Raw genomic sequence first — 24,804 nt, 5'->3', positions numbered from 1 at the left:
ATTTTACCCAGGAGTAAACCTTACTGTATGCTAAAATTAGTCATATTATATTATATAAAGAGGACTTTAAACTGTTGGCAGACCATCATTTTGAGGTTCTGGTACAATATATAATAAATTCCATGGTTCTAGGATAGGGAGTGCAGTTCATCATGATTTGATTTTGTTATAGGTTCTCTTAGGCAACCCAGTCCTTCCCTGTAAAAAGACATGTAAAAAAAGCATGACAAGAATAGTGCCCATGCAAAATATTTATTTCATAATTTCATACCTCTGCTATGATAAACACTTTTGAAAGGAAGCAGGACATCAGTGTCTGCAAAAGCATAAATGTTTTATTTAGAGTTTTTTTTTAAATACAAAACATTTTTTATAAAAAGTACAGGATTTTATATACTGCTTAATCTTTATTCTGTATGAAGACAGTTAACACTGTGCACATAACCACTGTAGAAACCTGAGGTAGTTTTATATTGAGTTCCTTGATTGAGGCTTGTCATCTGTTTCCCTAAAGGGGAGATTGTAATTAAAGGTAAGAAGAAATCCCATTAATCTTGCTTTGTTGTGCAGTTTTAAAAAACAAACAAATAAACAAAACATCCCAGCGGGAGCCATACCTTCCACTCTGAATCATTTTCCCCAGTCTGTATCTAAAAGACTTTTCTAAAATGGAGTCCTGTTGTTTTTCATCTAACCCTAATGCACCTGTCTCAGGTGTACAGTAGGTTTCTGTTCTTATCAGACCTTGTGTGATGCTTAGTCACACACACCTCTGAATATTTCTGTGACTAATGTTTAGCACAGTATATTTGCATGATCGTTTTTCATGGTATTTACTATCCTTGCAAATGAGTTTGCTTCAGCATTGTTTATTTTAATTGTGCAATGCCTTGCACACCTTTCTGTACTTTTCTGCCTTGTCTCTAATGCTTTAAAGTACTTTGTCATTTTTAATGCAGTGACATTTCAATAATATTTGTGCTTTACTGAAATGTACCACCCTTGTTAATCTCTTATCTTCATACCCTGTAGTATGTTGTTTAATTCCCTTTAAAAGAAGGAGTAACAACAAAGATTCTTTGTGCTTTTGTTAGTTGTTTACAAAATCAGATGCTTTAAAGAATGTGAACATACACTGCATTAAAGCCAGTCCCCAGCTATCCTTCTGTAGACTTCTGTAGTCTTATTTTGCAGCATCTGTCAATTTTGTTTTTTCCTGCAGCATCTTAGAAGAAGGGATGCAATTTATGATGTTTAAAATAAACCCTCTTCAGTGCAGCACATATGTGTGTTTAGTGTGGCATAGTTTTTTATGCTTAACTTTACCTACTTGAAGTATATATATTTAAGAGTCATAACTTTTACAAGGGATGCTAAGAGACTTATTCCTACACCTTACACCTATAAGGCTCTACATGGCTTGGTACCTCAATACCTGTCTGAACTATTATTGCCCTACTCCTCACCTTGCAACCTCCGCTCTTCAAATTCTGCCCTCCTTACTATCCCCCAAGCCCGTCTACATTGTATGGGCGACAGGGCCTTCTCCTGCTATGCCCCCAAGCTCTGGAACTCTTTACCCAAGGATATCAGAGAGTCACCTTCTCTAAACTCCTTCAAATCCAGACTCAAAACCTTCTTCTTCAGAAAAGCCTTTACTTAACTGGTTCCATTCTTCGCCCCTCTGCTCTTCTTAATACCACCTTCCACAGTCTCCTCTATTGTTATTGTTGTATTGCTGTAATTGTGTCTTATCTTGTGTATTCTTCGTATTTATTGTTGTAGTCTTCTTATTTATTGTTATTGTCATCCTGTAAAGCGCTTTGAGAAGCCACCTTTAAAGGCGCTATATAAAATAAAGTTTATTATTATCATTATATTAATATACACATTTGTTCTCAGATATAAACATCTAATTCGATCAGTGAAAACAAAGCTTATAAGTACTTTCCTTGTGTTTATGTCTCTACATGAAGTCTATCCCAATATGTTTAAAAAGAGCCACTTTAATTTTTAAACCTCCCAGATGTTTCTGCTTATGAGGGGATGTAGCTAAATAGTGCACATTAGGGGGTCATTATAAAATTCTTACATAGTTCCCTGCTAATTAAAGAGTCATTGCAGTAACACAGGTTCACAAAATATAATTTATTTTAAACTGTAATATAAACCCATAACTGACAATCTCAAATTGAATATATGACAAAACTATTAGTGGTAAAATATCAGTCTCTTACAGTCTCTTAATGCTGTTACATTAACATTGTGGAACTACAGCACTGCATTTTTGCCTGTCTATGTCTCAGGGACCCAGTCCAGGACGTTTCATAGAGTAAATGTCTTTAGATCACGACCAGCTACAAATCTGGGTAAAAGTTTAAATGGGTTCAACTATATAATTAAAGGGTTAAGTGGAGTGAAAACCATAGGACCCTGCTACCATTGAGGACTGGTGACCTTTAAGTTTTTATAAAATGTTTCTGTACAGCTAATAAAGGAATGTTAATATCCTTACACATGCACAGAGACAATAGTGCTCTTGTGTCATGCAGTATGCACCTGTGTACTGTTCATTTCTATAGTTTTATTTACAAAATACTTTTCAAATGAAGAATCTACTGTATGTAGTGTTATGAAACCCATGTACTGAAGGCTCTACTGTGAGATACAGTATATGAGCAGGAACAATGGAGGATGTTTTTTTTTTTATAGCAGCCTGAACTTTCACAGATGAGCCAATACTCTGAGTGTTAGGTGTTTGGTATTATTTGAATTAACAGAAGGTGGAAAGCTTTGTAAAACACCTTTCAGAAGAAACTGCTGCAGTGGCTGCAAGTGGTCCTTTGCTTCTTTTTATATCCAGTGTCATTTGGGTTTCCTGCTATACTTCACTGCATTAACAGAGATGTTTGAGAAGTAGTTTCTGTAGCTTAAATTTTCTAGTCTCTAGATGTCATTTGCACATTTTCAACTTTAACCTAGCTTTGTCTTTCTTCTGCATCTAATATTTCAATGTTTTGGAAATGATAAAGTAACAAGCTCACAGGACTTCGATACATTACCTCCAAAGGCTATTGGCTTTTGATTTCGGAGGAAATTTTTTTTTAAAAACCAGCAGATGTTTTCGGTCTTGTGTAGAGTGCAAATTGTAACAATTCATGTTGAGTTCACAGCCCAGGAAATTGTCTTAATGCTTCTTCACAACTTTACATTACGATCTGTTTCCAATTCCTTTGATGTACGTAGGCATATCCTGTCTCAAACACCTTTTACAGCAAAGGAATAAATCTTCCACGGGCTGGGCTAAATTTGGTTCCTTTCTGCTATCTACTTTCTGTTCAAAGCATACCTGTAATTATCAGGCTTAAACATCTTACTGGCTAGTATCATGGGTCTCCACACAATGAGTCAATGCAAAGCAGACCAGAAAAATAATTTAATCCGTTTCTTAGCTTTCTTTTCTGATAGACATAAATTCTGTAAAATGTGTTTAGAACATAAAAGCAAAATATTTCACACAGAAAGTTCAATGTCTTAAATAGTTAGTCTGTATACCTTATTTGGCATCCAGAGAGCCACATTTATAAAAAACTACTCACTTCATTCACATGGCACTTCGGAGAGTTACCAGATTCCCTGTGGAACACCGTTTGATAGACCTCTCCTCAGTGATGTATGAATTAAGGAAGACTGGGATTCTGATCCTGTGGTTGGTCTGTGTTCAACCCTTTTAAGCAATTTCAGAAATCAGCTATGAATCATCAGAATCCAGCTTAGATGAGTATATTTTATTTTTAATAATGATCATGACACCTGATGAAGGCTCCACTGCCGAAATGTTGTTTTCTTTCTTATCTTTTCAGCATGGCATAAACCGATTACTTTTTCATTTTACTGTAACTATTTCCCACTCATAATGCATTAAACCTTTTGAAGAATATGATTTTGAACAAGCCCTTGAGATGATAAAAAAAACCTATGTAAGAATTAACAGTTATATGCTATAACAGTTATGGTACATGCTAAGCATACTTTCTTATATTAGGAATAATACACTTCATATATATATGTGCCAAATGTAAAATTATTGCAAACATATTCAAAGTAAATGCACATTTATTATTGGGTATTATTTATATGTAATTTTAAGGGACCTTTATTTTGTACAAAACAATACAATTTTTCATTCTCTAAATTATTACTAGGCTGTTTCTAGAATCAAATATTCAACTAGTTTTAATACTTTCATTTATATACAGTAAATATGTACTTATATGTGACAAGAGGAAATTAGGCTTTCAGGCAAATATTTCTCTCATACATTCTGAGTTCCTCTTGGTCTTTGTCTTAACAACAGACCTTGACTCGGGTGTGTTTTGCAATTGTGTTTGGAACTCTCTCCCATAGTTAAATCCAATGCACTTTAAATATGATCAAAACTCCAACTCATCAATTATTGTGAATGAATAAGGCTATTTGTGTGGACTATACTTCCAGACAGTATAGACAGTCTGATGACAACCGCATGTTGGTGTTGAAACAAAGGTTTATGGCATTATTTTCACGTTGTAATGAAAGAAAATTGGAAACAACCTCAACACAGTATGAGCTTTGATATCATTTGCTTCAATGAAAAGTTAGTCAACTTTGGGTTGATTGCAATCTAAAATGTTGAGACTTTCCACAGTAGAAAAATCCACAAAGACAATATGAATAGTACTGTTAAAAACTGGGACAGTATATTGCTCATTTCCTTGCAAGTTCTTTCAAAGATCTATGAATAATCCATTGAGGTTTATAGTTTCATTGTTGCTGAATGTGTCATAATGGCATTTTGTGCCCCTTCATAAGATCTTCTCTTGATACATCCAAAAATATCATGCTGGTGTGACCACACATGTGCCACTTCTGCTATCTGTGTAGGAGACAACGGAAAAATCCTGTTTTCTCTTTTGTCTGCTGATTAATCCACAGGTCTCTGCGTCAACAGAACTGATGTTAAAACAATATTGTGTCTTTCTCAACCAGTCTTTGCTTTGCTTGAAATATTTGAATTTCTTTTTTTAAATAAACTTTCCAGAGTTCCTTACCTCTTTCTTATTTCATTATGTCTTTGGTAATCCAGGAGATTTGCAGCATTACAAATCCAATGTCAGGGAGTTCTACAATGATCCCTTTTGTCTTCTTTTCAACCAGTCTGTGCCGCCTAGAGACTGTTTTAATTTTGTAAAGAATACATTATGAAGAAAAATGTGTGAGGTGTCACCCAGGTCTAGTGGAGTCCATGTATGCAGTGGCCTTCACATTGTCTTCTGTCAGGGAGACCTCTGTCTGGTAGAAAAAAAAAGGCTCACATTAGTCTTTTCAAAGGCTGGGGGCGTTTTTAAAAACAAGAAAACATCTTCCGTTTCCTTCGCATTTATGAAATACTCTTTCAACAAATTCTCCTGTAGAGTGATCAAAACCTCTTAGAATGCGCTATAAATCGATTCAAAGATGACCTGTTGAAAGTTCCCATAATCCTGAAAGAGACTGAAAGCGTTTGTAATAACTGTATGAATGTAGGTATTTATTATTAAAACATACAGACTGCTAGTTCAGCTGCAACGTTTTAATCTCCACAGCTCTCTTTTTCTTTAACACTGACAGGAAGAACAAAAATGCATAAAAACACATGACATCCACATTTCTTCCTTATTGTAAATGATGTATATCTATCATGTTTATTTTGGAAAATTTAACCTATAAGGAACTGTTCTTATCAGTCATAGCTCTACAACGCTATGAAGAATCTATCAAAGTCATGCTAGGGAAAATTGCCAATACAAAAACTACTGTATTTTCATGGCCAGCTCACTACAGATTATGAGACTGGGTGACCTGATTTATTCCTCAGTAATAAGATGACTAATTTATCATTGAAGCATTAATGCTCTGGTGAACAGATGAGTTGTGACTACAGCAGAGGAGCATGGGAAGGAGATGAAAACTTCAGATAAATTCATCGTTTTCCTTTCTTCAGCTCCCTGGTTAGTTTAAAACCCTTATTCCTTCACAACTATATGATCTCCATTACCATTAAAAAGACAGGTTCTTAATTCAAACGTATTTTTCTTTTTTAGCTTAGACATTTTATGTTCTAGGGAAACATGGACCAAGTAAAACACCAAAGAAAACTTGGAAAAACAAACATCTATCAGGCCTTCCAAGTGACTTTAAATTCATTTCTTTTTGCGAGTCCCTGCCTTTCAGCCTTCAATAGCAGGAAGTGCTGTTCGAGTCTGTGAGTGGAATTCTCCTAAGTGGTGGCCAAACACTGCCGGGGTCAGGTGAGTTTTAGTTGGCTAGCACTGCGTTCGCAGCAGAGAATCATGGGACCTGTCAGATGCCCAGGAGCTTAAAGAGATTTCAGCGAGAGGCCAACTACACCACAGAACTCATAGTGTCAAGTAGTGAAACACTCTTGCTATACATCTCACACCTCTAGGTATCTACAGAACCATTACTACTGTGACGCCCCGAGACCAACACCAACATAGCCATTTGCTTTCACTCTCATTGTGAATGGCCGATACGAATGGGTGCCCATTCACTCCTGATATGGGCGTCCCAGGAAAGTGCATGCACAAGTCCTCATTCCCCATGTGCAGTACAAAGCTGCAGTGGAAAGTGGATTACCACTCATTATCTGTTCCATATTGGATGAGAATAATGTAAAAGATAATTGGCAATTTCAAGTTTCAATACATCAACCGATCTAGCATCAATCTCTGTGCCCAACTCCCATTCATTCAGGCCTCCTGTAGGATTTGATTGGTCATTGGCCCTCAGGTCATGATTACCAGTTTGAGTAAGTTACTTGCTGTATGTCATTGACTGAAATTACCACCGTTTCTCAGTCGTAATTCAACTGAAAATTTAAAATCCCCAAACACACCTCTAAGCACCTACAGAACCTTTACTATTATGATGCCCCGAAACCAACACCTCCTTAAGTGTTTGCTTTCACTCTTGGTTCACATCCTCGCCAGAGACAAGAGGCACGCCTCACCCCCTGCTGCAGAAGACGTCACATTCCGGGTCGCTCTGGTCCACGCAGTAGCAGCGGAGAGAGCCCGCCGGGCCCTGGGCAGTGTCGTGTGCAAGCTCGGCCGCGCGCCTCGCTCGCCGTGAACCTCGGTAGCTGGAGAGTCCGTAGGGAACTGTACGCCTGGGGAGAGCAAAGAGAGTGAGTCAAAGGGGGGAAAAGCATTTGGAAAACAACAGTGAAGAGACATAATGTGGACACTAACATCATCATTCCTCACATCACATAAGTACTTCTACTCGAACTTCTATTTCTTGTTCATGGCGTGTTCTTGTTATCAACATATATCGTTTCTCTTTTGACTGGAGTTTTTATAGTTGTGCATTTGTACCTCCATGTGTGAGTCCAGGCAGCTGGCATTCATCAAAGGCTTTTCTCTTAAGGCAAAAGAAAATCCTTTAAAATTATGCTTCCCCTTTCAAGTTTTCCAAAAGTATTTCTACCCGTTAAGAATATTCTAGTTTTAAAGCGACCCTGTTAATCAACCAAAATATATTTTTCCTTACAAGGACAGATGTCTGTAGTTTTATTTCATAAAACAAAAATGCCAAGGAGAAAAATATGCTCATTTTCATTTTCCTTTCAATGTCATGGCTCTTAGTGGAAATGTGTGATTTGCACACTTCTACTATAATGACACTAAAACAGGTTTTAAAACCACAGGAAGACCAACCGCTGAGGAGAGTGTTTGAAGGATTTAAATCCAGCAGGGGAGCTGAAGAATTAGGAACATATCTGAGCCCTGCTGAAGCAACACTGAGACATACAGCATAAATAAAATGTGACAGGTTCTCATTTTTTATAATTTATAACAATCTTCAAGGTTTTTTTTTTTCAACTGGTAAAAACATAACAATTTTTTTTTTTTAAAAACCAATGTTAATGAAAATGGGTTTTTAGTTATTCAGTTTGAGAAATTAAAAATCAACATTATAGTCAAATAAGCTGTAAAGGAACACAACAAACATATAGAGTAGATACACACCTTCCAGACCAGACTTTCCAAGATCTTGTAAGAGCTGCTTCAGTGCTAAGTGAAAAGGGCAGTTGTCTTCTACCATGGTTTTTCAGCCCCTGACTAAGTAACTCTTATTGTTTCACAATCTAGCCTGAAATAATCTTTTAATAAAATTTAAGTTGTCATGTGATCTTATCTAGCATAGGTAAATTTGGCAAGAAATTGGATATATCAGTAAAACATACAGTAATCAAAATGAAATTCAAGCTTAATAAATGCAAATGGTGTAGAATAAAATTCTCTGCTCTGCCATCATAATACAGATAATATCTCCTTTTAGTATGGATCTTGGATTTTGACTTAGTATTCCAAGATTCAAATGAAAGTTTCAGATTTGTTTTTAATTTATCAGGAAAATGACTAAAACAGTTTTTAACAAGAGACCTGCCATTTTCTCGAACTGACATGAAATAAGTAAATGCGTTTTTCCGATACGCTTGTCGACAGCAGGTTTGATCAACAGGGGCTCTACAGTGAAAATCACAGCTGTCACTAAAACGAATTGTGTGCGGGAGCAATCCAAGCTGTACATTTTTAATGCATTCTCTGAATCAGGTTACAGATGCTGTTGTGTTCATGGGTCTCTGGCCCCTAAATCCCACATATAGTCCCAGTTTATCACTCAAATGTTTAATAGGGCTAATTGGCCTATTCCTATGCAAGGAGGACAAGAATTAACCTCCTGGAATTCTGTCACTGCAGGATGAAACGGCAAGCAGGGCAATGAGTGAGTCTTCAGGACTGTCAGAGTAGTGTTGAGCAGTCAGGCCACCAGCAATCATTACAAATGGAGTTCTGTAGTGCCTCCCACTCTGACTTTAATTACACTTGAACTTCCCCATCAATCTGTCTGTTATACACAACAATTAGTATAATGCGCTGCATATCTGCACCACACTGGCTGACGTTCCTATACAAAGCCTTGCCAAAGAATATTTGGCTCTTCTGCCAACGAGTTCACCTAGCTGACTTAGTCATTTCGGTTTTTCTTTCTTGGTTTTCAGGCACCCTCTCGCTATGCCTAATTAACTAAGAGACGATTTAATGCTTACAATTTGCCACAACCAAAGCCTCTCACATAAAAAGTCAATCAATAATCAAACTCCTTATACTTTTTATAAAAACATACATGCCCAGTGATAAGTACAGTATTTCCTGATGCTCAGTGTATAATGCAGTTATTCAAACGATTCTGACATCAGCACATTTTAGACCCTGAATGACTGCAGAGAAGATCTGAGATTTGAGAATATTCTGTTGCTCATTATACACCGTTCTGTCATGATTGCCCAGTTGTTTATAAATCTTAGGGAAGTGGGTGGAGATCAAGCTGGGTTACAAAGAAGCGGTCTGCTTTCCATCACATATTTACACATCAAATATCAGATCTGGCATGGGGCCAGATCATATTTAGTTTGTTTCATATCCAGTATGAATTTACCCAAAATTAATTTTATAATCTGTTCACAGAGAGTACAGTCTTTCACAGCATGAGGGTGAAACTGTGGAACTCTGTTTTCAAAGAGCTTCACTCACTGCCATTGCACAGCCTGACTTTTGATTGTTGACAGCAATGTTAATTAAGCCGACAGATCCCTCTCAGCTACTGCCAGTACCTGGCTGCAGTATTTATTCACCTGCAATCACATGTTGCAGTTCATTGCTGAGCAGTTGAAACACCAGATATAAATCAACCACACAAAACTAAACTCATTCCTCAGAACACACAATCAGTACCAAGAATAAAAATGGAGCCTGGTAAGCTTCAAAGTTTGATAGTAAAACAAAATACATTGAAGTATGGCTCACTTTGATGTCTGTTCAGCACAGATGCTCACACAGCTTTCATCACTTAACAGGAAGGTGTTCAGCTGTTTTAAAATATGAATGTCTACATTTCTATTGTGCAATTTAAATCACCTTCTGCAACCTAAAAATAGGGAGCTCTCTTTAAACATACCATCTGCTCCTCCCTTGTACTCACTCTGACCTCAATGGTTAGGTTTAATTATTTTAAATTGTCCGTGTCAATGTTTTCCCATTATAAAACAGTGTGGAGCAAGATACACAGATCTCCAAGGCTTGAAACGAGGAATTTCCATTACTGAAACCCGCTCTGCGATTGTGGGTTACCTTACATACTGTTTTGTAATCAGTCTCAACTACATTATTCTGAGTCAGTTTTTCTTGTACATTGAAGGACTTTAGAAAAGCAGCAAGTATTTGTGCTATGAATTATGCAAAGCACATGAAGATGACGGTATGACGAGAGACAAGGGCTGCACATCACCATGTCTTCTAGTAGCAGATATACAAAATGACAGAAATAGTGACCGCATGTGTGCATTAAAAAACTGCCTGTGAGCGCGAGCAAAGATTTGGAGTTTTGCATGCATACAAGGCACGCAGGTTTGCTGGTTTCAGTGACCCTGCATTTTCACGGATCAGTGGTTCGGAGGCCCGGAGGGAATGTGCATGATAATAGGAAAGCTGCTCAGGTATTCAGGGTGGTCCACCCACCTTCACTCATTTCTAGCAGTGCCACCGATTAACAAGAACCACCAAAGATCAACCAGGACCCAGAAAATCCCAGCTTGTGCACACTCTGCTGATGTAATAGGGCACTATGGAAGATCCCTGAACTCATGCTCAGAAACTTTATACAGGGGCAACTGCAAACATCTAGGTAAGGGAATGACTTCATTTTGGTGCTTGTAGTAGTATACCAGTTTGGAGGCCAGCGATGCCAAGATCAGGAGTTGGCTTGTTGTCAATGGCAATCTTGTGGCACTACGTCATTTTGGCCACATTTTGAGACTAGTTCAAAGAGCAAAAGCCTCACTCTGGTATCAATTCCGCGCACACCCGGCTGGGTCACTGGACTAAACTCAATTGAGTACCTGAGAAAAAAACTTCCCTGAGTATCGTTGGTCTGGAAGTTGTTTTACAGACTCAATGGGATCAGGTTACTTGGGAGAATCTAAGGAGAAACAAATGCTGAAGTGATACCACAGCCAAATATAACTGAACAAAATTAACTTAAATTTATCATGAATCCGGGCTCATGTTTTTAAGTTTCATTATATACATATATCACATGTCTCAACAGCACAACAAGACTCAAAGAGTGCTTCAAAACCCAAAGGTTCTGAGATTACCCTCAGTGCACAGTAATAACACTTACAGGGTCAGAGGTATTGAATGTGGACTTGAGCTTTGCCCTGTTTCACAAGCTTCAGGTTAAATACAATTCTTAACAGAGCTCAGAAGCTTCCAATAGTGTGTTCTTTTATCCATTACAGAATAGGAGAGCCAGAAAACCTTTTTCCAACACCCAGTCCTTTCACATACTGCCTACAGACTTGTAAAACAGTTGAGTGTATTCTTGAGTCCTACCTTGTTTCCTCATAAGCAATATTTTCTATTTAAAATAATTTAAATTTGAACCAAAAGTTTTCCTTGCAAAAGGCCAGATAAGATGCCAAGAAAAACAATTCAATTTCAGTTTTAAAAGTAGTATCTGGAAGGCTTTTATATCATTGAATGCAATTAAAATTAACCTCTTAACAAGCCGTGGCATGGTTTATATTTCTGAACAACACAGTTTGGTTTTAAAAAATTTAAAATGAAAACCTCAGTGCAATACATAAGAAAAGGCTTTCAGTACAAGGATACACAATACTGTATTAAGTACATTTATTAAAATAACGTAGCTGTTCAGCTTTCTTCAGATTATTCCCACGTAATGGAAGGAAAACAAATTATAGCAGAGGAAATCGTGTTTTTAACAGGGCTATTAATGGATGCACTACATTTCTTGGACTTGTAGTGGAGGCAAAGGCACTGACAACTTTGAAGCCTAGGCTGACTGTTGTGACACACATTCAGAAAGATGACAAATATTGAAGGTCGAATGGCTTGGTGTCATCATCAGAGTATCCTGAATAATAAATAAATAGGGTAACTAGATATTTTATAAAGCTACATTATAGTGGTATCGGCATATTAGTGGCTGGATTTCAGTCAAACACTTTAATCCTTATTTTCTCTAAAGAGAACTGACATGCCATTAAGCATGTCTAATTTAAAAAGTTTTCACTTTGGGTATACTTGTGCGTTCATGTTTTCAGAACGCTGTAAATATCTTATACAGTACATAAAGACAATCCCAATTAATTAACAGTCATTGATCTGGAACCTTCTGAAATAATTTTATAATTAGTAATGCTATTTTCACCTTTAAGACTCAAACATTATTAGCGCATTTCAGTCTTTCCAAAGTTTAATGGAAAAGAAGGGCTGATTTACTAAATGGCAGGTCTGGACTTGCTGCTTGTAGAAGGCAAGTACCACTCATTACTCTTTACTGTCCTATTTACTGTTCCATGGATTTACCTGGAGGCTAAATACCAACGTCACCCAATCTGCATTGAGCTATGCAAAACACAGCATAAAGCTCTAAAATATCATATTCAATGGCTATTCACTAAAGTCTGACATGTTCTTACACTACTTAAATCTACTATAATCACACAAAAATGTCTGACTATTACATACAGAAGCATGGGTCTGAAGTAACCATTTCAGGAGACAACCAACAGTACAGTACTGCATATTGTGAAACACAGCTGTCACTAATGTCTTACTGAGGGACCTGTAAGGAGATTTTAAGAAATTCCTCATTGTAAGAAAAGGTACCAATGAGAGGAAGTCATATCCATGCGCTTTATATTCATCATCACCTTAACATTATACACTACATCAGTGACCAGCAGTGTAGCTTGGCAGAGTGTCAAAAATGTTTCAAGCTTTTGAAGACCTCTGTTTTTCAGGAAATGGGAAATTAACCAGGCATAATACAACTGCTGTACTCTTTTTAGTATTTTGTGAAGGTTCTTGAATCGCTTTTCTTGTTTTAACACTCACACAGATTTTGAAGAATGTGATTTAAAGTCTGTATTCGCAGCCAAGGAAAATCAAGTGGGCAGTTTTGTTACATAATATTACACAGACAATAAATAACATTTATTTGAAATAATTACTTAAAGCTTTGCACGGTATGTAAAAGGATAATACAATTATTTGACTGTACATTTCAAATGATTGAAATTATATCAGAATTATACTTTGAAGCTGTGAAAATAGCAGATTTCTCCTAAGTAATGGTTCCTTCTGTTTCTAAGCAGTGGTCTAGCCTCTGTAGCTACTGGTCTAAAGGAGATCTAAAGGTGACACAAGTGTGTTACATGCGGATTTTTTGAAAGTTATAAAGAACATGTTTCTTTTTAACTTGAAGCACATCTAGCAGTTGGCTCATTGCTGGACAAACACAGCATCACTGCACACAGGACGGAGACATTATTGTTACTGTATGAATCCATGGTTGTTCAAGAGGTCTTAAATACTGAACAGTTTTGAAGACTTTCACATTTTTGGGGATTCATGTTTATTTTTTAGATTTGAAATAAAAATGAATAATATGAAGTAAAAAAACGAATAATATGAATAGAATACAAGTGTCTGTCAAATTAATAATATAAATTAGGTGTGACTGCTTAGATTTCTTCAAATACAAGGTTTATTTTTGGAAACAGTTTTTCAGCATGCAGTACAAGTACTGTATGTCAAGTTGTTACCTTAACCCTGAAAAAAACTGCTGCGGTCTTTACAAAGCTTTTGAAACCAAATGTGATTTACAAGATTAATGTACATTTTACTTCAGAGCAGAAGTACTTAATTACATTGTTTTTTAGCAACACCCTGAAGAAAGCCCTGTGCTAGAGAGACTTGGAGCAAAAACATAACATTCATAAAAGTTGTAGTCTGGAAAGCGCTGGAAAAAACTCACTTTTATTATGAAAATAAAAGGTGGGGAAAAAAGGCAAGCAAACCTAAACTTTCTTCCTCTTACAAGTCTCAGAGGGGGTTAGGATGAAATAATAATCACACTAATGAGATAATGGAGAAGCAGATTTTTCCCTTAATCATCTTTGTGAAAGAAAAGCAAACAGTTTTGATGCCCTTTAACAGTGAAGTAACCCTGTCTCAGTGAGGTTGTCCATGTAATGCAGACTCAACATGAAGTCAATCCAAGCACTGAAAGTTTCAGATTTGTACATCCAGAATTTAGGAGTGAATACCCAAGGCATTGGGAAGGCAATGAATACTGTCGTATTTTGTGTTTTCTTTTCTGTTTCTTTTTTCTTTTGACTCAAGGAAAACCTGGGGCTGCCCACAGTTAACACAGATGGTAGATACAGTCCTGACATTAAAGGTTAATAGCAAGCCAAGATGTGCACAAACAGAATGTTCTGAACCTGTAAAGGGCACACAGAACATGACGAGGGAGTGTGAAGGTGCAGTGGTAAAAGACATTTACCCTTCAACACAGAAAATTAGAAACCGTCACTCAACATAGTTCTGTGTGACAAACATCTTAAACATCTGTCATCAGCTGATAATCTAATGCATACAATTTCTGAGACAATAGGAGAGAAACCAGTCATGTCATGCCAAGAATTTATTTCCCTATGTTAAGAACAGAATGCATCTAACATAAAAGGAGCTGAAAATTGTTTTCTGGAAAATGATGATTACATGAATTTAAGGTATGAAGAGAGTGCCGCTGCAAAGGAAAAAGCTGTAGTAAATTCACACTGATTGTATATGACTGCATCTGTCTACCAAAGATGTCATAATACACGTACCATTATAATGATGATTTCAAGTTTGGAAGCCCATGTGTGATCTGTACAGTATATCACAATTTTGAGTACAGCAATTTATCTATATCAAAACAAAAATTACTTTTTTTAATCTTTCTTCTTTTTTATGCAAAATATTTGGATTCATTCTAACTGCCATCTCAATTTGTAATGTAAGACTGTTGAACTGTTTTTTGCACATGGTGAGAATTATGTGAGGGAATAGAATAGTCCCCATTCTTTGAAAACTAGACAGTATGGAATGTGCAAGAAAGATCTTGTGATCTTCATTGACAAAACCGGCAGACCATGCAATGCAACCTCTTGACCTGACATGGCAATATTTATTTTTCCTTTTTGTTAATGGAGCATCAGAAATATAGCTGCTCCTCACAGAAACATATTTACATATAAAAATTTGGCCTGATTTTTTTTCCTATCAGACAGACTAGATTTGTACAGCAATAAAAGTAAAACTTTTGAGTTTTACACTCCTTGTAAAGGAGTTAATTAAACCCTGAACTTGTCCTTATTGTGATGTATCCAATTAAATTGCTCCTATTGTGCAAATGCTCTTTCCACAAACAGAGGTTTTGACCGGACTAATCCTCAATAATTAATTTGTTGATGAACCAGCCAGTTATAGTGTAAGGTGTCAAGTGAGACGATAACAGTTTTCTGTGTCATGTTATTCTGTATTACTTTCAAACAAAACTGCTAAAATTGATGAGCTTGAGAAGCAGCACATGGCTAACACTGAAAATATTTACACTCAGAAACAAATACTAAATAATGTCTATTTCTTGTTAATTTGTGTCTGTCTGGCCATGTTGTGCAGTGTTTTACAAAGCTCAGACACAGTTCAAAATGAAATGCATCAGCACCATGGACAGAACCACAGAAGTAACTGCAAGGCACCAAACAAATTTCTAGTCAAAGCAATTATTACAGATGATTAACTCTCCCACAATATTTCATTTTTCAAAATTCTGGTATAACCTAGGGTTTTTTAACCACTTTAGTCTCAAGAAAATTCCCCTCATTCATCCAATATTTGAAGAGTGTAAATTAAAGATAAATGTTATATGCTGCCCCTACTTTTTAGCCGAAACACTTACTTATTCAACATTTCTCTTGGCATTGTTTTATGGCATTTTCATACTTGGCAGGTAGTGGTCAGATATATTATAATATTTATAAAGACACGACATTTCTACACCTGTGTTGACACAGTCATGAACAGAAGCAAAGTAATAAGTGGAACAATCCTGTAAAATCTGAAATACATTTTTCAGATTTCGATTTACTGCAGCAAGTCTGAAAATTCACCTCCAATTTACAGATAGTTTCAATTTTCACCATAATAAATCACTTCAGTCTTGTCTCCACAATGTCTTACACATTTGAACATGGAAACTAAAATCATATGTGATCTTGGTACCAGCAACTTCAAACGTTTTTTGAAAAGAAATAAAGCCTTTCATGGAGCAGATGCTCACATGTTATCCATTTAATTCAGCACTACAGAATAATCCCAGGTTACCAGCAGTTAATGCTATCATGTGTTTTTCATTTTAGGCCTGCTTGGCATTTCCTAAAATAAGGGTTTATTTTAATATTATAATTCATGAAATATAATTATTTAAAAAATTAGATTTGATTTGTTTAGGTTATGATAAAAACTATAACAAAATTGTTTAAATGGTTTTCAAATTGCACTTCAACTGTTATTTTTCCAACCAAAATGTAATATTTTCTTTCACAGTAGATCATCATTTTAACTTTCATGTGTCATATCTTTTTTACTGTTATGGATAGCAAAGGATAGAGGGATAAGACTTTATTGATCCTGAAGGGAAATTGATGTGTTACAGCGGTCCATCCCAAGACAAGCAAAAAAAAAACAGACATCAGAATAGACGAAAAATTAGAATACGTACAGTAATACAAAATAAAATAAATAAAAATAAATACATAGGTGTGAGCAAAATATGATCATAGTCACTGTAAAAACAATAAAATATGTGCAAAATGTGCATAGGTATATACAGATTGAGTGTCCAAAAAGTACAATGGAGCAACATGCTGTCCATAGACGAGCAAATGAAGGGCTAACAGTACTAGCCCAGGGCAGCGTTATACAGCCGCATGGAGGAAAGACCTGTGGAAACTTGAACACCGTAAATGGCGTGTTTCACAGACAGAAAATGAAAAACTTAAATGATGCCTGTAACGTTGGATTAACTATTGAATTAGGCTTCCTGGATCTCATTAGCACATTGTTGTCTTAAGTCTTCTATTTTAGAGGAATACTGAAAAAAATGTTGTAGTCCAATCATTAAAAAAATGATTTTGGGACACTTTTTCTCTTCACCCGTGCATTAAGAAAATACGTGAATAAAAGAAGACCACATCATACATAATTTTAGTAATTCTGAATAATCACCTCTGCAATTAATACATCACAAAACAGGCACGTCAAAGTTGTAAATGACTGGGGAAGCATCTCCCTCTTCAAAACCACAGAACTCTGAATATACCAGTTCATATTATAAGTTACCACAGCAGTCTGGCAACATCACATGATTATAAGCCACCATACTCTATACAATGTTGGTTCATACTGTGTCTTATGACAGCAAACCACTGCACTCAGATCAAGTTGTGGGTTGGCACACTGGGCCAAATGTATCCTAATCTAATCCCAATGGAGCTGGGTCATTTGAAGGACTGAGAGATCAGATTTTTCCTTTGTCCATCAGACAGAGAGTAAAAATGGTGTCTAAGGAATCTCGATATGTGCATTCAAATGCATTAAACCCATGTGACTTGCAGCCTTGCAGTGTCATTAATGGGAAGGGGTGCAGTCATCACTGACTCGCCTGTAAAGCACCGGAGAGCCCGCGGCAGGCCAAGGATGAATGATTCCATGGAAGTCCTATCAGAACAGCACGTCTGCAGGACCTGATTCTGAACATGAAGTGCAGGAGTTGTCACCTTGAGCAAAGCCTTACAGCACTGGCAATATCAACTGAGGAGGTAATAAAAAGTCACTGCCAATTCCAATTTGTTATTTCAATCCCAATTCCAGTTAAAAAGTGCAATATAAATTGACTACCAGATTGATGGTAGGCTCTGCACACTCTGGATGACAAGGCATGATAACTCAATTACTGTATATCCCTCATGCTAATCCATCCTTAAGATGCTTGTTATATGCTCTGTGATTCTTGGAGAAGTAAAAACAGACGACTGGAGGAGCCAGGCACAGAGCTGCAGCCTCAGATATTAATATCTGATACTTGGCCCTTCTAATGCAATAGTTGGTAAATTATGGCCTTCCACAGCAATTGATTCACTCGCTTGCAGTTCACAGTCTCATCTTGTGTTTTTCAGCAGATGTGGGGCTTCAAATCTTAGACCTTTCTAAGTAAAATACCTGTGATCTCAGGCAACGTAAATTAAAGACAGAAATGTGAAATAGGCCCCTGGGAACATAAGAGAAAATTCCGCAGCAGGGGTATGTACTAGAATCTGAGAATAAAAAAAGAGAGCTCCTGATACATGTCCATCATTTGGAGAGCAGCACGTACAGCTAAACATAATCCACCTCTCAAAGGATTTTGATCTTCTGTGATCAAAAGTGAAAGAATCGGCTTGGGTTTAACAGTGGGTCAAGCTGATGCTCTTTTTGCCAAAACCTATTTGGAAAACATGCTATATTACTTCAATATACTCCATAACGTATATTCATATATTACAATTATAAAGATGAAGTATAGAGAGTACATACTGTACCCTGTGTAGTAATACTTAATGTATGTACTATCTATAAGCAGTAGACACTAGTAAAGATGTTAAAAACAGGTCTAAAAAGGTTTGCTAACTCCTAACCCTAGACTTAGAGATAGTGATAAGATTAGGAGTATGGTTTATGCTAACTTTAGAAATTAGTTACTAACACCCAATCGGTGTCAGAAGAAGTTATCATAATTTTTGTTGCTCTATAATTAAGTGTATTTATAAATGTACTTTGCAAGACCCCAAAGTGTAACATGGTACACAGGAATGCACTTGGTCAGCTTTCACTTAAATGTTAACATATTCCATATTGCAATTTAATTCTTAATATATTCTAAGAAACATTTCTTCTCGTTCAGTGCTTTTTGTTTAGTCTTTCTTGTCAGCCATAGTGATTAGAACTATTTAAAGCCAAGGTTTTTTTTTTGTACCAACACACTGTGCGATTTATTCAGCTCACTATTCACCACAGTTCCACACTGTGGAATTCAGAGATTTCAGTTTCAGCCCAGGTGCATCACCTTCTCAGCTAGGATCATTCAGAGGACTATAATTCAGAGTGGGGCTATGCCTGAGACAGACATTGCTGTGGGTTTTCTTGTGCTGTCATTTCGTGTTTCGTCTCACTAGCTTATCCATTTAAAAGCACAAGATTACATATTTCACTAATCCCACTGGATAAAGGACAAGAAACTTCATCACAAAAAGCCTGCTAATGGACAATACTTTGTCAAGAAAAACAAAAGGATAAATACGTCACTAAGGACATGCTTCAAATATCTATACAACTGTCTTTTGCAGTAAATCAAAGGCTTCCCTCATGACCTGAAAGGTCACCCCCGCAGGAATTTTCTGAATCCTGTTTTGCAATCGAAGCTTGGAGCCAAAATGTTATTAAAAATTAGCACTGCCTAAGAAAAACAAAATATTCACACCTGTGTGTCCATCTGTGAGGCGTGTTAAATGATAGAAAAAAATGTCTGCTTACTCCACATGGACTATTTTTTGTCTGTGAAGCTAATCAAAAGAAACGCCTTCTACGCCTCTTTGAACTGGGATTGTGAAACCCAGAAAATTGCACTGCTGAAAGGGACCGCTAGAGTATGCGATAAATTGTCACCTCTTTTTATTAGGTGATAAATGTGCATGTCTATTCAGTGTTTTCGACCCCGCAGTTACACTTACACAATGCCACCACCTAAATGTGTTACAAATTTAACATGCGGACTCCATGCTCTGCTGTTCTCCACTTACAAGGAAGTGGAACAACACAATCTGCCCAGAGGGCACCGTCCTGCATCTCAAGCAAACAGACCTTTGTTTTAGCCAAGTCCATTTACAGAACGAATGAAAAAATATGAAAAGTCACTCGTAAACAAATTTCATTATCATTTAAAGAACCACTGATTAATCAAATAGTCTTGCACACATGCAGGCTCAGACACATCCGTGAACTGGCATGAACATCGAATGAAGGCACACACGTAATGAACAAAAAAATCGGTAGGACAAAGAAAATCACGATAAACCGGTCAAACCGGCAGCAATTGAGGAAGAAACTACATAATTGGATAAACTACCATACCATACATACCACAAATAACTAGTATGTAGCTTTTATTGAATGCACAGCTTTGAAACGGAACAATGTTTTAATCTTTTTAAAGAACTCCCCAGAGGCGCTTGAAACAAAATATGATTTTGCTTCATTAGTTTTCACCTAGGACTTCTTTGGGAGGTATCGACATCATCATTTATACTCTTCATTGACTATTAACTGCTGCTTGTTCAGACTAGCTAAGGGAGAGTTAGATGACAGCAAATGAAATTGCTGCATTTCAACAGCACGAAAATCAGATAAATGATTCACATTTATGTAAAATAAACTAATCCTGTTTTGTATCTAATCCGTGTCACAATTATTTAGTTGTTTGGTTTACTGTCCCGCACCACGTACGAGAGTATTTCGCCACCGTAATAGTCACAATCAGACGAGATGTAACTACAAACCATAAGGAGAGAATACACTCTAAAACAATAAGATAGCAGAGAATACAAATTATTTAAGAAAAGCGCAATACATGTTTTTCCAAGTAACCAAGGAGTGGATAACGTTAAAATGAAGGTTTAGTTTTTATGTTTTTTTTTATCTCCAACATGTTTCCGCTTTCAGTTAACTTTGGTGCACTACTAACACGATTAAACTCGGGAAGCAACTGAACATGCTTTCAACTCACTCTGGTGTGTTGATCCAGATGATGTCCAGATGACAGTAATAGACGCATTCCTTGTCTTTGTAAGTGTAACATGTGCAGCGCTTGGACCTTCTCCGTGGTTTTGACTTCGCACAGATCGCGCCCTCGGCTTCCCCGCTACCTTGGCCAGGTGCGCTCCTGACGGAGACCGCGGAGCTCCAGCTAGGTCCCACGGTGGAACCTGTAGCCCCTACATCCAGGCGTGCCGCCTCAGGGTCAGTCCGTAGTGACAAATTCACTTCGCTGGGTTCGCTTTTGAGAGGCGCAGAACCTTCAATTGCACCAGTAAAAAAAGATTAGTCAAATACATTTTAAACAAATTAGTCTGTCAAATATGTACTGTAGGTATCTCATTTGATACCGTTTGCCATTTGAAATGTGGCTAATATATTCAACAAAATATATGCACTCAGCGCAGCGCTCATAATTAAGAACGAAATCATAATCTAGGATTGTATTTTTTCGGCTTTATGAAATTATGATACTGGATTCTCATTCGGCTAAACGGAAAACACACGTTTCTTTTCCCAATATTTAGTTTACAGGGGGCATTCTTAGATGTCTGATTAACTGGTTATCCATATGTACAGTAAAACATATGCTGTAATTGACAACAATAAAACGCTTTTAAGCGTTAAGGGTGGACTTTTTGGCTTAATTCACATTCTGTGTTTTATTCTATTATAGCCTTGACGGCAAATTATTATCGCCTCTTCAGCTTGAATGCAAGGGGCCCTTTCTGGTAAATATCCTTATATCTGTTTATTGACTGGTCGTTCTGCAAAGTTTCAAATAAAACGTTTTTCTCTGTCTTCACGTGTAGCAGCAACTAAACGTAAAAACCCACACATAGAGCTCAATGGAACGACACCACGCCTGTGATTAAAATTGACTGGCAAATTAATCATTCAAATGAGCAATTTAAAAATGACCACGTGGGGAAACAAATTCTTATTAGACTTATTGACATGATTTACATGGCTTAATGCAATGCGTCGTTAATCGTAATGATCTTGTCCGACACCTTTACGTGATAAATCGTTTTCAATCTGCCATCTCCCTTTCTGTTTTAAAATGTTAAATAATTCGTGTTGGTGACAGTAGCCCTCTTAGTTTTTATGTATCAGACGCAATAGGCATAACTAGGAATAAAGCCATATTACACTGACGTGGCCAAACTAAGATCTAAATTAAATGTTTACAGTATGAATATCCAGTACCTGGTCTAAGTGCAAATAGGTCAAACCGGTGAAGTCCCGTCTTCGATTTACAGCTGTCTTCTTAAATAATATCAACATTTAATAAGTTAAAGAAAACCCCTGTTAAAAATATTAGAGATAACTACCCTCCGTAGCCCAGTTCGTGCAAAGATGTACGCGCAATCTGTTATCTGCTGTCAACCGATGACACACTAAACTACGAGGCTCGAAGTGTGGACGAAATAAACTACCTACCTACCTAAAATACATAATTAATAAGTCATTTGTCACTTTAGCTACTAACATTTTCCCTGTGACGGTGCGGCATATGGGTGAAGCGAGCGCAAACTTTATTAAGCTTGAAATAAACCACACACAGCGGTTGCACAGCTTCGTGTGTAGCCAATATAAAATATAAAGCGTTCCATGTGATTATTAACGATCATAGCAGTTACAATGAAGCACTGCAACTATAATTCGTTTTGAACAAATAGCAGAAAACCCCTGAACACCACTAACGTTGTATCTTAACCGCATTTCAAAAGACCCATTTAATAAGGTGTACGTAAGTGTGTAGGTACACTCGTAAGAGTTATTTCAAGTTAATGATTGAACAAGTTTTGGAATAAATTACTTAGACTTAACAAGGTTAGGGATGGGGACAGAGTTCACGTCTTTGTGTTTTAGTTACATATTTTAAGTGTCAATTCTGAACATTGTTTTATACAGCATGTGCCGTAGAAGCACGTAACATAACACCCTTCTGTCCTTCCTTGAATTCTAGTAAGAACATGCAACCAACTCACCTTGTGCAAAAGCAGCTGTTACACAAATTAGCAACCATACCCCCAGATCCATGAATGACGCATTAGCCATAACCCAATAATTCCAAATGAGAAAATGGTTATGAAATAAAACTAATACCAGATGGTTATATCCAATGCAAGAAGTACACAACAATTCGTGCTTGTTTTATTTTTAAAAAGGGGGGAGAAATCCAAACGCAGGAGAGGTCTCGGTATGAGTTGGTATCAGTCGAGTGTTAAGTTCCGAGAAAGACGCACATTTTTGTTCATTTGTTTAGATCCAGTCCGGGAGGTCAAGTATCCAGCATAACTGCGAATTGAATTTCTTTTCCCCAAGTCGCCTTGCAATGCATTGGAAGTAACTGGGAGCCAACATTCCGCTCTCTGTGTTAAGAAAGATAAGAACGTGACGCTTTATATACGGCTAAGTTGATAAATAAGCTAAGCACCACCCGCTGGACAGCTGCAGTACCGCATGCATACGCACGTGCCCTTTTCGCTACGATAAGGCCATAAGATGACAGTTCTATTTAATTTTGTTATGGTGTTTTCATGCTTGTAATTAAGTCTCAGTTAAGGACGAGAGAGTGGATCAATGATTTTTATTCGAGGAGTTCTGAGCAACGAGAAAACAACAACAAAAAAAGTCTTCTGTTCAAGCGCATCGCTGTGAGCCGTAGCAAGGAAGGAGAGTGCATTCAAAGTAGAGTGAAGTTTCAGAAAAGTTGTAACACAGTCGTTCTGAAAGGTTACCGATAATTTGACGGTTTTTAGAGCAGGATCTTTTCTTTCTGATACATCGAATCATTCGTTCTGCGTGTCGACCCGAGGATAGCTCCTATTGAAAATATATTTTTTTACTATACAGTAGGAAGCTGGAGACGTCCCTTTATGAACGCGTTTAACAAATGTAGTCGGGGATGCAGTACTGTATGTTAAGTTTCAATCCTCAAGGAAGGCAGGAGTTCAGGAGCAAGAAGACGATTTGGTGCAAGTAAAATATCGAGGTGTTGAAAATGGAATGCCTTTGATATTAAATATGGAAGCATGCGGGTTTTTTGTTGTTGAAGAAGTGTCGATAATAAGTACGACAAGCCGTTGCGAAAAAGAAAAATGTGAGATTCACCTTCGTTTGATATTTAAATAATTTTTCCATCATTACAACTATCGATACACCTTATAAAGATTAACAAAACTTGTCTGTAAGTATTCTTCATTAACTAAAGACTTTTATTTTTGTAGCCTAGAAAACAACATCATTTAAAAAAGATATTTGTAACTATGTAGTACTTAAACCTTGCTAGGGACCTAAGTATATTGCAGGCTTTGTTTGGGAGAAATATTGCTGTCTTTCTACCTAACAGGAAGACCAGGAGCATGAGAAATAGATAGGATGCCTGCATTATGAGTGGACATATGCATGTGTTTTGCAGCAAGGTTTGTTAGGATACTTCAAGAATGGCATATGTAGAAAAGTCTGGCATTTACTGTCAGGTACTACACATCCTGGTGGGAAACAGAACTTGCTGTGTTAGTACCCTTCAAGACTCATACGGCCATTTCATTGGAAAAATTGATGAAGCTTCTGTCTTCCAACATGACATAACACCTTGTGAAATATGTGTAAGAAACATACTTCAAATGAAATTAAGATTCATTTGCAGCCCTTTCATTGTTGGAAAGAAGATCCACCTGAAATCAGAGATGCTGTACATGTCAGGTAGCAATTTCAAGAGAGTCAGAGATATTCATTTTTGCACTGAAGCTAGTGCTGAGATTCTCATTATATAGTATTTTTTATTCATGTTTTTTGTGAAATCTTGAGGTCTAAGCTAGAGCTATTGGGATGTAGCTAGTGAAATGTAAAGCTGATAACGGTTTAGTTTAAGTGCTGCAAATTCACATGTACTTTACCTGTAACAGATTAACAGAGC

At 37.0% G+C, this 24,804-nt stretch overlaps 1 protein-coding gene across 1 annotated transcript; it reads right to left on the bottom strand.

The window, feature by feature from the left end:
* Positions 1-293: 293 nt before the first annotated feature.
* On the bottom strand, positions 294-23,280 carry LOC102690764 (endothelin-3). The gene is made up of 4 exons (XM_015364737.2): positions 22,871-23,280; positions 20,848-21,136; positions 7,052-7,210; positions 294-5,331 (listed from the first exon to the last, which is right to left on the bottom strand). The coding sequence occupies exons 1-4, from the start codon at positions 22,938-22,940 to the stop codon at positions 5,316-5,318; spliced, it is 534 nt and encodes a 177-aa protein (XP_015220223.2). The 5' UTR covers positions 22,941-23,280; the 3' UTR covers positions 294-5,315.
* Positions 23,281-24,804: the final 1,524 nt, after the last annotated feature.

This window comes from Lepisosteus oculatus, chromosome 16 (assembly GCF_040954835.1).
Source record: "Lepisosteus oculatus isolate fLepOcu1 chromosome 16, fLepOcu1.hap2, whole genome shotgun sequence".
NCBI classification, from domain to species: Eukaryota; Metazoa; Chordata; class Actinopteri; order Semionotiformes; family Lepisosteidae; genus Lepisosteus; species Lepisosteus oculatus.
This window is presented reverse-complemented; position numbering and strand designations above follow the sequence as displayed.